General features: G+C 31.5%; 1 protein-coding gene across 1 annotated transcript; it reads left to right on the forward strand.

Moving 5' to 3' along the window:
• The first annotated feature begins 275 nt into the window (after nt 1–275).
• On the forward strand, nt 276–5,994 carry LOC145312958 (uncharacterized). The gene is made up of 6 exons (XM_080152170.1): nt 276–327; nt 1,352–1,452; nt 4,421–4,562; nt 4,830–4,997; nt 5,488–5,559; nt 5,909–5,994. Exons 1-6 carry the CDS (start codon nt 276–278, stop codon nt 5,992–5,994), a joined length of 621 nt encoding a protein of 206 aa, XP_080008296.1.
• Nucleotides 5,995–12,808: the final 6,814 nt, after the last annotated feature.

Genomic DNA, 12,808 nt, shown 5'->3' on the forward strand with positions numbered 1-12,808 from the left:
CTGTCTGTTCCAAAGGATATTGCAAACCGCTAAACCGATACGGTTCTCCTTCACAGTGTAGCTGCTCAAAAAACTCTTCTCCTCCCTCCCCCCCCCCCAACAAAAAATTTTCCCACTTTTTTCCCTTTTTGCAACTAAAATGAAAATAGAAGGGTCGAATTCATTCTTCCACCACCTAAAGTACCTCTTGAGGCCTCTAGGGGCGTAACTGCTACAATTTAAATGATAAACAACAGTGAAAATTATCTATTTATTGTTATTTATTTGTTAAGAAAATGAAATTGTTAATTTGCAGTCTTGCTTTAACAGCAACAGCTCTGGCTCAAGGTATTTAAAACTATTGTTAATGGATATAGAATATGTTATGAAAGGGGAAAAATTTCGTCAATTTAGGTTGCTAACAATGTCATTACTTATTGGTCTGTTTGTTCACTCAGTAGGAAAGAAGGGGGTGGGTTAAAGGGTGAATGGAGTGAATGTATTTTTTATCCAGCTACAAGTTTCACTTTATCATGATAATCTGGTGTAAGATCCAGGTTATAATAGATTTATGGTACCCAAGGTTGTATTACCATTTTTTTTACTTGATAGAACTTATACTTATATAGAATTGTGATTGGTAGGTTCCAAACAACTAAGGTCAAATCTTTCAACAAATAATTTTAATCTACATTAGGGGTAATCTTGTTTATCAAAATTGGTCTATTCAAACTATTCTTGAATGTGATGTATTAAATTGAAGTAATGGTATCATTTAGTGCTATCTAATCTACTAGCGGCTTCGCCCCTAGCCTCTAGGGGCTTTGCCCCAAGAGGTGATAAAAAAAATTATGGCGAAAATCGTAAAGGACCATGGAAATCTCCTTCAAAAAAAAAAAAAAAAAAAAATAGGGGGGGGGGATTTTTTGTTTTTTTGGGGGGTTGGGGGTGTCCCATCCCCCAAGAAAATAGCTTAAAACCACCACAGGACCAATAGGTAGATACCCTGAAGAGTAGAATCCGATCGGTTCAGTGGTTACCGAGATCTTAAGGGACAGACAGACAGACGGACAGACAGACATCGTTCTACTTTGTATTATAGATATGTAAATTAAAATGGTACTAAATTTTCTGTTTGAACTTTTTTGAAAAATGGAAAGGGGCAGGTGTGTAAAGTCTATTAAAGAAAAGTAAATCCCATATCATAGGTTAGGTTTGGTATGTGGTAGCCCCACAGGCCTTATGGATTAAAGCCTACTTGATATCACCCATTATACAGACATTGTTGAAACTTTAATGTTAGCGTAACATAAAGTTATTCACCTTCTTTTTTATATGTTTAAAATTTTTACATATTGTTCATTTTCTTTAGATGTAAGTCTTCAATCCAAAGGAAAAAGATGCATTCAGCAAAGAAAAACTCCTATTTTCAACAAGGAGGTGGTGTTTGCCCTAACATTTGAACAATGCGAGGTATTTATTCTCTTTAAACTTTAATAACAAGGATGACAACATCATATAAGTAAAACCTTAAAAATATTAAACTATATCATGAAAAAATCGATTAAAAAGCTTGTTAAAAGTAGCCTGACCGCCATGGATAGTTTATTTGCGATTACTTTTATTTAATATATTTTTCCAATTTTTAACATTTACAAAAGGGCCTGCTTTATTGCTTCAAGATCCATGTCAGATCTATACAGGAAATAAATGTCTATAAACGAGCTCAAGTTTTCCAAAGAATAAATGTTTAAAACTCATAGTGCTCCAATAATCCATAATAAACTCTCATTGCCCAGAACAATAAAACCCAATATTTTACTTTATTAAGAATAAATTAATTATTTTTTATTTCATCTTGCTATTTACATAATGTTGAAGTATTTTATTACTATTCTTAAAAAAGAAAATTTAAATTCATAATATAGTAAATTTAAGAAAACTTAGTTTTAAAATGAGTTGATTCTAGCGCCCCTCCCTAATGTGTCCAAATTTTGAAACAAAAATTAAAAACATTTTAACCCTTTCCTGACGGTTATAAAAAAATATATATTGGAAAATAAATTCCGTAATTTAAATTGCATTTTTGAAAGAATGAAAATGGCTTTATCATAAATACGTATTTGAAGATTAAATTAAGAAATCAAAAGAAAATGGAAGAAAAAGCAAGTTAGAGAGAGGTTTTTTTAAAAAAAAAAAACAAGAAAACGCTAAGGCAGAATGTTATTACGTTCATAGTATCAAAGGCTTTTATTATAAAATAAATAACTAAAATCAGCCGGACAGAAATTCTAACGTAAGTAGTTGAACTTGAAGTAATCTTTATGTGTAAGTTAATATATTTATCTCTTTCTATTCTAATTGCATAAGAATATTTTAAACTAGCGGATGTGTACCTAGCATCCAGGGGCTCTCAATTAAAAGGGGCAGAAACAGGCTAGAAAAAATAGCTCAAAACCATCTGAAAATGAAATAGCCTAATACCATTATGGGACCTATTTAAAGCTTACCTAAAATAGAGAACCCAATTGCTTCAGTAGTTATTGAGATCTTAACCTTCATAAAAAAAAGTGGAAAAACATATTTTTGCAGACAGACTGACGGGCCAATTGAGATGCAGAGTAGATGCTCATCACCCTGTAAAATTTTATCAGGGAAAAATTTATCTTTCTATCAATCAAATGACAATCAGAGCATTACCGATAGACTGACAGACCAGGTAAATTATATAATGAATGCTTATTTGTAAAGGAGAACCATGTCGATTCTGCGTTTATAGAGATCTTTTAGTACAGCCAGACACACACACAAACCGTGATCCTTTTACTTTATTTTAAGGACTAAAGGCTAGACTTCTATTTTCAATAGAAGAAAACGCACATTTCCCTACAGAAATTGATGTCATCTGGAGGGTTACAGACAGACTAACCGACTAAATAAGGTAGAGAGAAGATATTCATCTATCAGGAAAATCTTCTCTAGAAAAAATCAGCCGTGAACGTCTATCTAATTTAGAATTTGATAAATAAAATTTTTACATTTTAAATTAAATGCCTTGCAGGGTATTTCCGACAGGCTGATGGAATAAGTAAATCACATATTGGATGCTTAAAGGTATAGGGTATATTCTCAAAAATTAAAACCGTCTATCTTTAAAGCAGATGGTGAATTATATTTTACCCTCAGACGGACATTTCTAATTAAAGAGGGGCGTAAAAAATATTATATTTAATAAAAAAGCAAGGTCAGCCAAAGTGAGGATAAGGGTGCTTTCCCATATCGAGTGCATATCGAGCATTGAAAATACACTTCCATATTTTATAAATAAATTGTAAATTAGAAGGGATAGTTTTTTTTGCATAAGCCTAACTCCTGCAGGGGGCCCTAACCCACCAAGGTTTACCCTTGATGTGCCCTTACTTTTGATAAGATATTAATTATAGAACATATAGAATTTCCTAGAAATTTTACAGCTAAACAAGGATGACATCATTTATAAGTCCTCAGTAAAGCTAATAAACATGGAAATCTTTACAACAGAATTTATATAATATCTTTGATAGTAGATGCATATCAAAGCATTCCAACAGACGGACGGACAAAGTAAGTTCATCAGTATGGGGATGTTTTTAATTCCAGCCATTGATCTTTAATAACTGAAGAGAAATTCACGTTTACTTCTTTACGGTTTCTTACAGACAGACAGACATTTCAATTAGAGTACCAAGAAACATATGATAACATCCATAAACTTTGTGAAGTTCATAAAAATCTAATAAAATAGACGGACAATATAGTTAAAACATTAGATGTCAATAGAAATATCTACAGTAAACTTAAAACATAAAATACCATAAAATCTAATTACTAAAACTTTAGCATAATGGACGGACTGACTGACAAAGTTAATTAAATATATATGATGCTTTTTAGTCAGCGAAATCCTCACAGACAAATTTGCTTTTCATTTTTAATTTTAAGTAAATCATAATTCTGATTTTGTACCAGACAGGCATACAAAGTTCAAGTAAGATTTTCTGCTAAAATAATTTTTAGTAGAGAAGCTACTCTATAATCTATAATATAATAAAATTTCCTAATAACTCGGACCCTAAGGCGGCCTGAGGCCGGTTTGTCATATCTTAATAATTGCATTAGCCTTCTACCTTTCCAGTACGGATATTTAATGTTCTCAAGAGCATTACAGACCAGCGAACAACGTGAGCTGTAGGCTAGTACCTAAATATGCTTCATAATAACGGAAATGTGGGCATGAAATTTCAGCCGTCCATCTCGAATAGGAGCCAAGGAAACCCGAAACATTTCAGCCAGACATTTCGAATTTAATATATATTACAACAACAAAAATACCAATCGTGTATAAATTTGAAAATAATATTTATAAGATTCATAATTTAACCATTATTTTGATTTTATTTAGATCAAGTGTAACAAAAAGATGAAGTGTCTTTTGTTTGAATTCCAAGAATATGATGTCTGCATCTTGACAATTGTTAATTTTGAAACAAATAGATTTACTATGTTTGGACCTGCTAACTGTCAACATCCGGGTATACCCTCAAGTAAGATTTTGCTTTAACATTTGAATTCAAACGAAGTCTGTTCTGGTTGTCCGTCTGAAGCTTAAGATCTTGTTTGGGCTCTATTATTAATAGCTATTTTATTAAGCTATTTTATATAATAGAGGCAAATAAGTCCAAACTTTTTATATTTGGAGGGGGGGTTAATCACCTCATTACACCCCTCCCCCTGGACATTCCTGGAGCGAAGCCAGAAGTCTAAACTTAAATCATAGCCATTCAAATATTAAACATCTTATACTTATTAAGAAAAGGCCCCAGGATGTGAAAAATCTGAAGGTCATCCAGTATTAGAGGAGAGGAGTCTTAATCTGTGGCATTCATCACTCTGTATCAACTTGTGTGAAGACAAGAATGCATGTATCTTGTGGAGATATAACAAAGAAAACACTAGATGCACAATTTTCAAACTCGAAGGTTCTTATCTTTTTATAGCGTTTAAAACATAAAAAATGAAGAAGATAATTAGAGTCCCTGAACAGATTATGACGTCATACAATAAAATAACCAATGAACGGCCAGCATAAATTTTACCATTGCAATTATAATGTATACTGGCCTCTCATTGGCTATTCTATTGTATGACGTCATAATCTGTTGAGGGACTTTATTCATCTTAGCCCTTTTCGTTAATTAAAACATGTCAGAATTGTGTTATCGAACTCAAACTTTCTATGATAGTTCCTACAACAGTGTCGTACGATTTAGGAAGCGTAGCAACTTCATAATGGTTACCAGAAAGTCAATAAGACTATTTAAAAATTGCTTTCTTCTAAATTTAGAGCTACGTTTTTATGGATGTTTTCATCCTTTTCATAACATTTTAAAAATAAGAAAAATATTATAAATTACTCATTTTTAAATTGTTATTATGTTTTATGAGAAAATATTAAATTTTTTCATTTAGTCGACCCGTTAGAGACTACTCCTACATCAGAATATGGAAGAAACTTCTGTAGTTCAGTTTATAATGGGGATGGTAAGCATGCAATTTTTGTTACCATTAATAGACGCCAAAGCTTTTTTTGAGGCGGGTAGGGGGTGGAGGGAGGGAAGGGATGGTAAAATGAGGGTTTTTAAAGGTTTGGGAGCGGGGATAAATATATATACAAAAGTTTGCCCTACCCCCGCCCCCTCTTTTAACGTCTTTGACTTGATTAAATAGATCATTGCCACCTTCACGAAGTAAATTCTTAGGGAAGTCAGGAAAACGGCCTAAAACCATCTGACTAGTATTTTTAAAGATCTTAAGCTTGAAAGAAAAAAAACTTACTACTTTATTTTATACGATGTAAAACAATCAAATAAAAATATATGTATTCTTTCAGGACTTCAGTCTGCTATAAGAACTCTATTGAAAATTTCTCCTCCAATCAATGTTCAAAACAACAAGAAAATCTATTTATTGGAATAATTACTTGATTGATTACCATATGTACTGTGTACATAGGAAATTTATAAAAAAATATTTTTTTCTTGAAATTAAACAATATTTGTTATTATTTTTATTTAGGTTAATATTTAACTTTTATTATTTATATATTTAAGTATGAATGTATTTGTATTTTACTTTTGACATATTGTTCAAATATATAACTTAAAAAATAATGTTTTTTTTTCATAATTATGCATTGGCATTGATATAAATTCCTGGCACCTGAAGTTTTATATATGAAACATGAGGGTTCTGTGTTTGACTAGACACTTTGAAATTACTAAAAGATTAAAGATTTAGATTAAAGGCCTCTTTTACTTTATTTTTTTTTTAATATTATTAGTAACACTATGCAATGCACGTAAATATCTCTGTACAAATCTATACAATTCTAGACTTGTCAAGTTAACTTATCAAATGTTCTTTGTAAGTCAAAATGACATTAATTAAGAAGTAAATGGAATGTGAAAGTTTTAACTTTTCTTTGGATGTTTTAGAGACAATGATATCAACGTGTGGTGTTGAACATCCCCCTTAAAATTTTAATGTAAAAGTCCAGCTTTTCCTTTTTTTCACCTTAATAGATTTACACCCTATTGGCAAACTCCTGTGCACACCACGGATTGTATATTTTTCCTTTCATCTATAAGTGCAAATACAATAAAAATGGGCTAAAGTTGTAGCTACTAGTTAAAAATATCTCTGTGTTATAGATTTTACGATTATCTATTGCGAAAATAAATCTGTATGATTAATTTTAAACATAATGATTATTAAAGAAGATTAAAAACATCTAGATATATTATGAATACACATTAAAAACATATATAGTTGAAAAGTGTTGAGAAAGAAACAATAATGTTAATTTAAAAATCTGAGGTGGATTCTAAAAAAAAAATTCCCCACTAATCGCTTTGTGGGGCAAAATTGTTTTCGTGAAAAATCCACCAAAATCACATTAAAATCTACAACAAGGATGACAACATCCATAAGTAGCGAAGCACAAAAATTGTGGATGGGAATACGTAGAAGTAGATTTAAAATCAATAATAGATTTATTGGAGAAAATAAACATGAAACCTTGTTTTATTTTGTATGATGAAGATGGTTAAAGTAAATTACATACTAGATGCACATAACAATGGGAAAAAATATTTTGAAACTGTTAATGCAAAAAAGTTTTAAAATTGGACCCAAAATGCCAAAGATATGGGGAAATATATCAACATATAAAAATAGCCAAAAACCTGGTAAAAGGCAGTTTGGCCGCTATTGTTTCTTTTCATAAAACGCCAGAAATTTAATTTTGATATCTTTAACTGAAAAATTTATGAAAATTGAACCATAAACACCAAAGATATGGGTAAAAATGTGAAAAATATAAAAATAGCCAAAAACCTGCAAAAAGACAGTCTGACTGTCATTGTTGTTTTCTTCAAACGCCAGAAATTTAATTTTGATATCTTTAACTGAAAAATTTATGAAAATTGAACCATAAACACAAAAGATATGGAGAAAAATGTGAAAAATATAAAAATAGCCAAAAACCTGCAAAAAGGCAGTCTGACCATCATTGTTGTTTTCTTCAAATGACGGGAAATTTAATTTTGATATCTTTAACTGAAAAAATTTTGTAAATCGGACCATAAACACCAAAGATATGGGGAAAATTTGGAAAATATAAAAAATAGCCTAAAACCTGCTATAAAGCAGTCCGACCGCCATTGATGTTTTATAGTTAATTGTGCTCCCTAATGATGGGAATGTTGTCAAAAAATTTCAGCTCTCTATCTTTTATAGGAGCCGAGAAAATCACGTTTCCCCCAATTCATTAATTACGGACGGACAGATGGACGGACGGACAGACGGACAGACGGACGGACGGACATTGTAAAAAATAGCCTAAAACCTGCTATAAAGCAGTCCGACCGCCATTGATGTTTTATAGTTAATTGTGCTCCCTAATGATGGGAATGTTGTCAAAAAATTTCAGCTCTCTATCTTTTATAGGAGCCGAGAAAATCACGTTTCCCCCAATTCATTAATTACGGACGGACAGACGGACGGACGGACAGACGGACAGACGGACGGACGGACGGACATTGTGAATTATAGAGTAGCTTCGCTACTTAAAATTAAACAAAATCTTAGAAGGGTTATTAACATAAGATTTTATTTAATTTTTGTAGATTTTAATGTGATTTTGGTGGATTTTTCACAAAAACAATTTTGCCCCAATAAGCGATTAGTGGGGCAAAAGTTTTTAAAGAATCCACCTCTGGTTTTTAGTAGCGAAGCTACTCTATAATTCACAATGTCCGTCCGTCTGTCCGTCCGTAATTAATGAATTGGGGGAAACGTGATTTTCTCGGCTCCTATAAAAGATAGAGAGCTGAAATTTTTTGACAACATTCCCATCATTAGGGAGCACAATTAACTATAAAACATCAATGGCGTTCGGACTGCTTTATAGCAGGTTTTAGGCTATTTTTTATATTTTCCAAATTTTCCCCATATCTTTGGTGTTTATGGTCCGATTTTCAAAATTTTTTCAGTTAAAGATATCAAAATTAAATTTCCCCTTATTTGAAGAAAACAACAATGACGGTCAGACTGCCTTTTTGCAGGTTTTTGGCTATTTTTATATTTTTCACATTTTTCTCCATATCTTTGGTGTTTATGGTCCGATTTTTGAAATTTTTTCAGTTAAAGATATCAAAATTAAATTTCCTGTCGTTTGAAGAAAACAACAATGACAGTCAGACTGTCTTTTTGCAGGTTTTTGGCTATTTTTATATTTTTCACATTTTTACCCATATCTTTGGTGTTTATGGTTCAATTTTCATAAATTTTTCAGTTAAAGATATCAAAATTAAATTTCTGGCGTTTTATGAAAAGAAACAATAGCGGCCAAACTGCCTTTTACCAGGTTTTTGGCTATTTTTATATGTTGATATATTTCTCATATCTTTGGCATTTTTGGTCCAATTTTAAAACTTTTTTGCATTAACAGTTTCAAAATATTTTTTCCCATTGTTATGTGCATCTAGTATGTAATTTACTTTAGCCATCTTCATCATACAAAATAAAAAAAGGTTTCATGTTTATTTTCTCCAATAAATCTATTATTGATTTTAAATCTACTTCTACGTATTCCCGTCCACAATTTTTGTGCTTCGCTACTTATGGATGTTGTCATTCTTGTTTAATGTTTCAATTAAAGGACCATATTACTTGCCAATTTCTCTGATTCCTATTTTTCAAAAATTCATCTTCTTTTTATAAGTTGTCGATCATGTTTCATTTTGGGGAATTAATTATCATGCTTTTAAATCTTAGAATTGGATGAAATAGGGAGTTGCCTTGAAAAAGTAAGAAATAGAAATAAATATGTGTTCTGTTTCTTTTATATAAGGAAAGATTGACTGCAATTATCTAAACTACAAATTTACTTCTAATTAAAATCTTACTTTTTACTCAGCAGATATTTTAAAAAAAAAGATTAAATGCCTGTTTTTTTGATGAAATTAAGAACATCAATAAGAAGGTCATAGATACCAAGGGCAGATAAGCCAAGCCACAGCCCCAAGGAACTTCCTACATCAATCACAAATTGAAAGCTGTTGTAATTGAACACCTGACACATGACAATCCATTAAGTTTAGTTTATAAAAAATCAAAAGAGGGGGAAAGATCTATATGTAACTTTCCATACAAGGCAAAGACCCTTTCCTCTTTTTGTATTGGGTCTTTGAATATCAACTGGTAAATTTCTGGAATCAAAACATTGTCAGATCATTAGAACAACATCAGAGAACAACAGGCAAAATGTGATCTTATTATTTTGATGTTTAAAATATCTGACAAAACCCATAGATAATAGCCAACACTTTAACCCTTCCATGAAAAATTAAATTTATTTTGGTCTGCTAGCTAAAGGGTCCTTGCAACATGAGGGACTCTGGAAATGGTCTCCTAAATCTAATGAATTTTCCTCTTCAGTCACAAGAACATTCTTATCAAAAACAATATTAGCCAGTCCAATCTTCCAATCATTATTTATTGTCCAGTTTCCCCTTATTTTTACTGTAGAAATTGTTGTATGGCAGAATTTTCTACAATTGCTTTCAATTTTGGTTTCTCTTCCAGTTAACACAGTCTTGATAAATTTATCCCCAAATTTTGGAACAGTTTCATTTATATATCCATCCAATATTCCAGTGCACTGATTATTTGTTGACAGCCAGGGTGGGACACAGTGCAGGGAAGGTTTAAACTCTTTTTCTACAGCTTCATCTACACAGGATTTAAAGTCATCTTGCCCTACTACAATGTCATCAGTTTGGCATGTTGATCTTACTCTTAACTTTACATCTATAAAGAGCTTTGTCTTTGGAGTTATTATGATTGCATCACCTTCATGTGAGCCAAAGTCTCTTGAGAAGTAGCTTTGGTAGGCACTATCTGTGACGTATATAACCATTTTAGTTTTAGAATTGCCATTAGCAAGCACCAGTTCTTGATTTGGATCATAATTTGTAATTTCCTTGCAGAATCCATATCTGGGCAAGAAAACAATATTTTCTTTTGCATCTTCATGTACACTTTCTTTCTTGTTTTTTAACTTTAGCTTACTTGATAGTTTAGACTTATAGAATGTTTGTAAAAGCTGGTCATAGGTGAGATTTAGATGAGCTCCCCATGAAGTGCAAGCTTGATTATTACAAGTTTGTTCCCCCCTGAAGAATTTGTATGGTTCATTATATCCAGAATTTGACAGTTGATTCCATTTAATTTGGTCATGATGGCACATGGTAATGATTGGTAATTCAATGGTAGTTATGCTTACTTCCTATGGGAATCATATATTATAATTAATTTAATTGTTTCTGTAACACAATATATTTTTTTAAAAAGAAGAAGCTTTTCTTTAATTAGGGTCAGTCAGTCCTTACGTACGTCCGTAACGGTTAGCTCTTTTTGTTAACTATAACAGGTTAGAGTTGTCCTATCGATTTCAAACTTTGCATGCTTTTTCCTATAACAGTTAGATACGATTTAGAAAGCTCATCAACTCTATAATCGTTACCAGAAGTTGATCCAACTACTTTCAATTTTAGGTTTTTAAAGTAAAGGAGAAACAAATTGGTTCAACGGCTAGCAAGATCCTTTGGTACAGTCAGACAGACAAACATACACATAAATCTTGTTACTTATATATATACTAGCAGCTTCGCCCCTAGCCTCTAGGGGCTTTGCCCCAAGAGATGGTAAAACAAGTGTAAGGTGAAATTTGTAAAAAAGAATATTCCACAAAGGAAATCTTCCACAAAGAAAATCTTTTACAAAGGACCAAGGATATTTCTTACAAAAAAAAAAAAAAAAAAAAAAAAAATGGGGGGGATTTTTTTGTTTTTTGGGGGGTTGGGGGTGTCCCACCCCCCAAGAAAATAGCTTTAAACCACCACAGGACCAATAGGTATATACCCTGAAGAGTAGAATCCAATCGGTTCAGTGGTTACCGAGATTTTAAGGGACAGACAGACGGACAGACAGATAGACAGACGGACAGACATCAAGCTACTTTGTATTATAGATATATAATATATAATATCCTGAGTTGAATCAACAACTGGTGGTGATATCAAGTTTAGACTTGCAGTCCTTAGCTGGATAAAAAACAAGACCAGGGAAACCAACATTACTACAATTCTTGCATAAAACATCACTGAAAATGTATTTTTTTTTATTTTCAACCATTTAGCTAATTAGCTACTCCCAATATTTATAGTGGATCGAGATAGTCAAACGGGTCCCATAATCTTTATAAACCTAATATGTATATTATTGTAGACAAACACCTTTGCTTAATTTTTGTTTTATACAATTCATTTTAATAATACAAGCGATGAAATTTTAGACATTATAAATTATGAATGCTGACGATATAATAACAAAGAAAAAGTTTTATTTTTATTTTAAGAAATTTGACGAAATGATGCGGACGATACAAAAATATTAAATACCATTTGCAACAAAAATGTAGACTTTCTAACTAATAACATGGCCGAATTGTCACTCCAGTGTTTTCCGAATGGCTGATTTAGAGACAATGTATCAGATTGTATCTATTATAATTCCTTAGCTTATGTACCTTGAACCATTGTGAATACTTTGCAGCTCAAGAGTTAAACAGAAATTAAGTTTTATTTTTGTGGAGAAAGTATGCAATCAAATGAATATACAATATTTTAATATACAATAGTTTTAAATTTGTGGTTGTGCCAAAAATGTTAAGTATTAATCACATAGTGAAATTATTGCCAGGTAGACATTAAAAAAAGGTCTACTAATATAGAATAATGAACTTCGAAGCCTAATTAATTATGGAATGGATAAAAGGACAGATATTCTATTATCATAACAAAGAAAATAAGAGAATATGCAAAACCAAATCATACCTTAAACAAAGATGACAACATCCATAAGTAGCCAAACTCAAAAATTATGGATGAATATCCGAAAAAAATGAACTATAGAGCAATTTCATAAAAAACATTGACCTAAATAAATCATGCAACCTTGTAAGATTTTTAACGTGGAAATCTAGGAATCGTTCTAGTACCTCAACTAATAAGCAAATCTCAATGAAACTTTGTAGGGATATGCATATTGTTAATGTAATTAATCCCTAAAAATATCAGTCGTCTATTTTTTTTTTGTTTTGTTTTGTTACATTGCTCATCTTTTTTAAAAAAAATTTCTTGGTCAAACTTTTACTTAAAGACTGATC

Source organism: Acartia tonsa, chromosome 3, assembly GCF_053477335.1.
Source record: "Acartia tonsa isolate MP-2025a chromosome 3, ASM5347733v1, whole genome shotgun sequence".
NCBI classification, from domain to species: Eukaryota; Metazoa; Arthropoda; class Copepoda; order Calanoida; family Acartiidae; genus Acartia; species Acartia tonsa.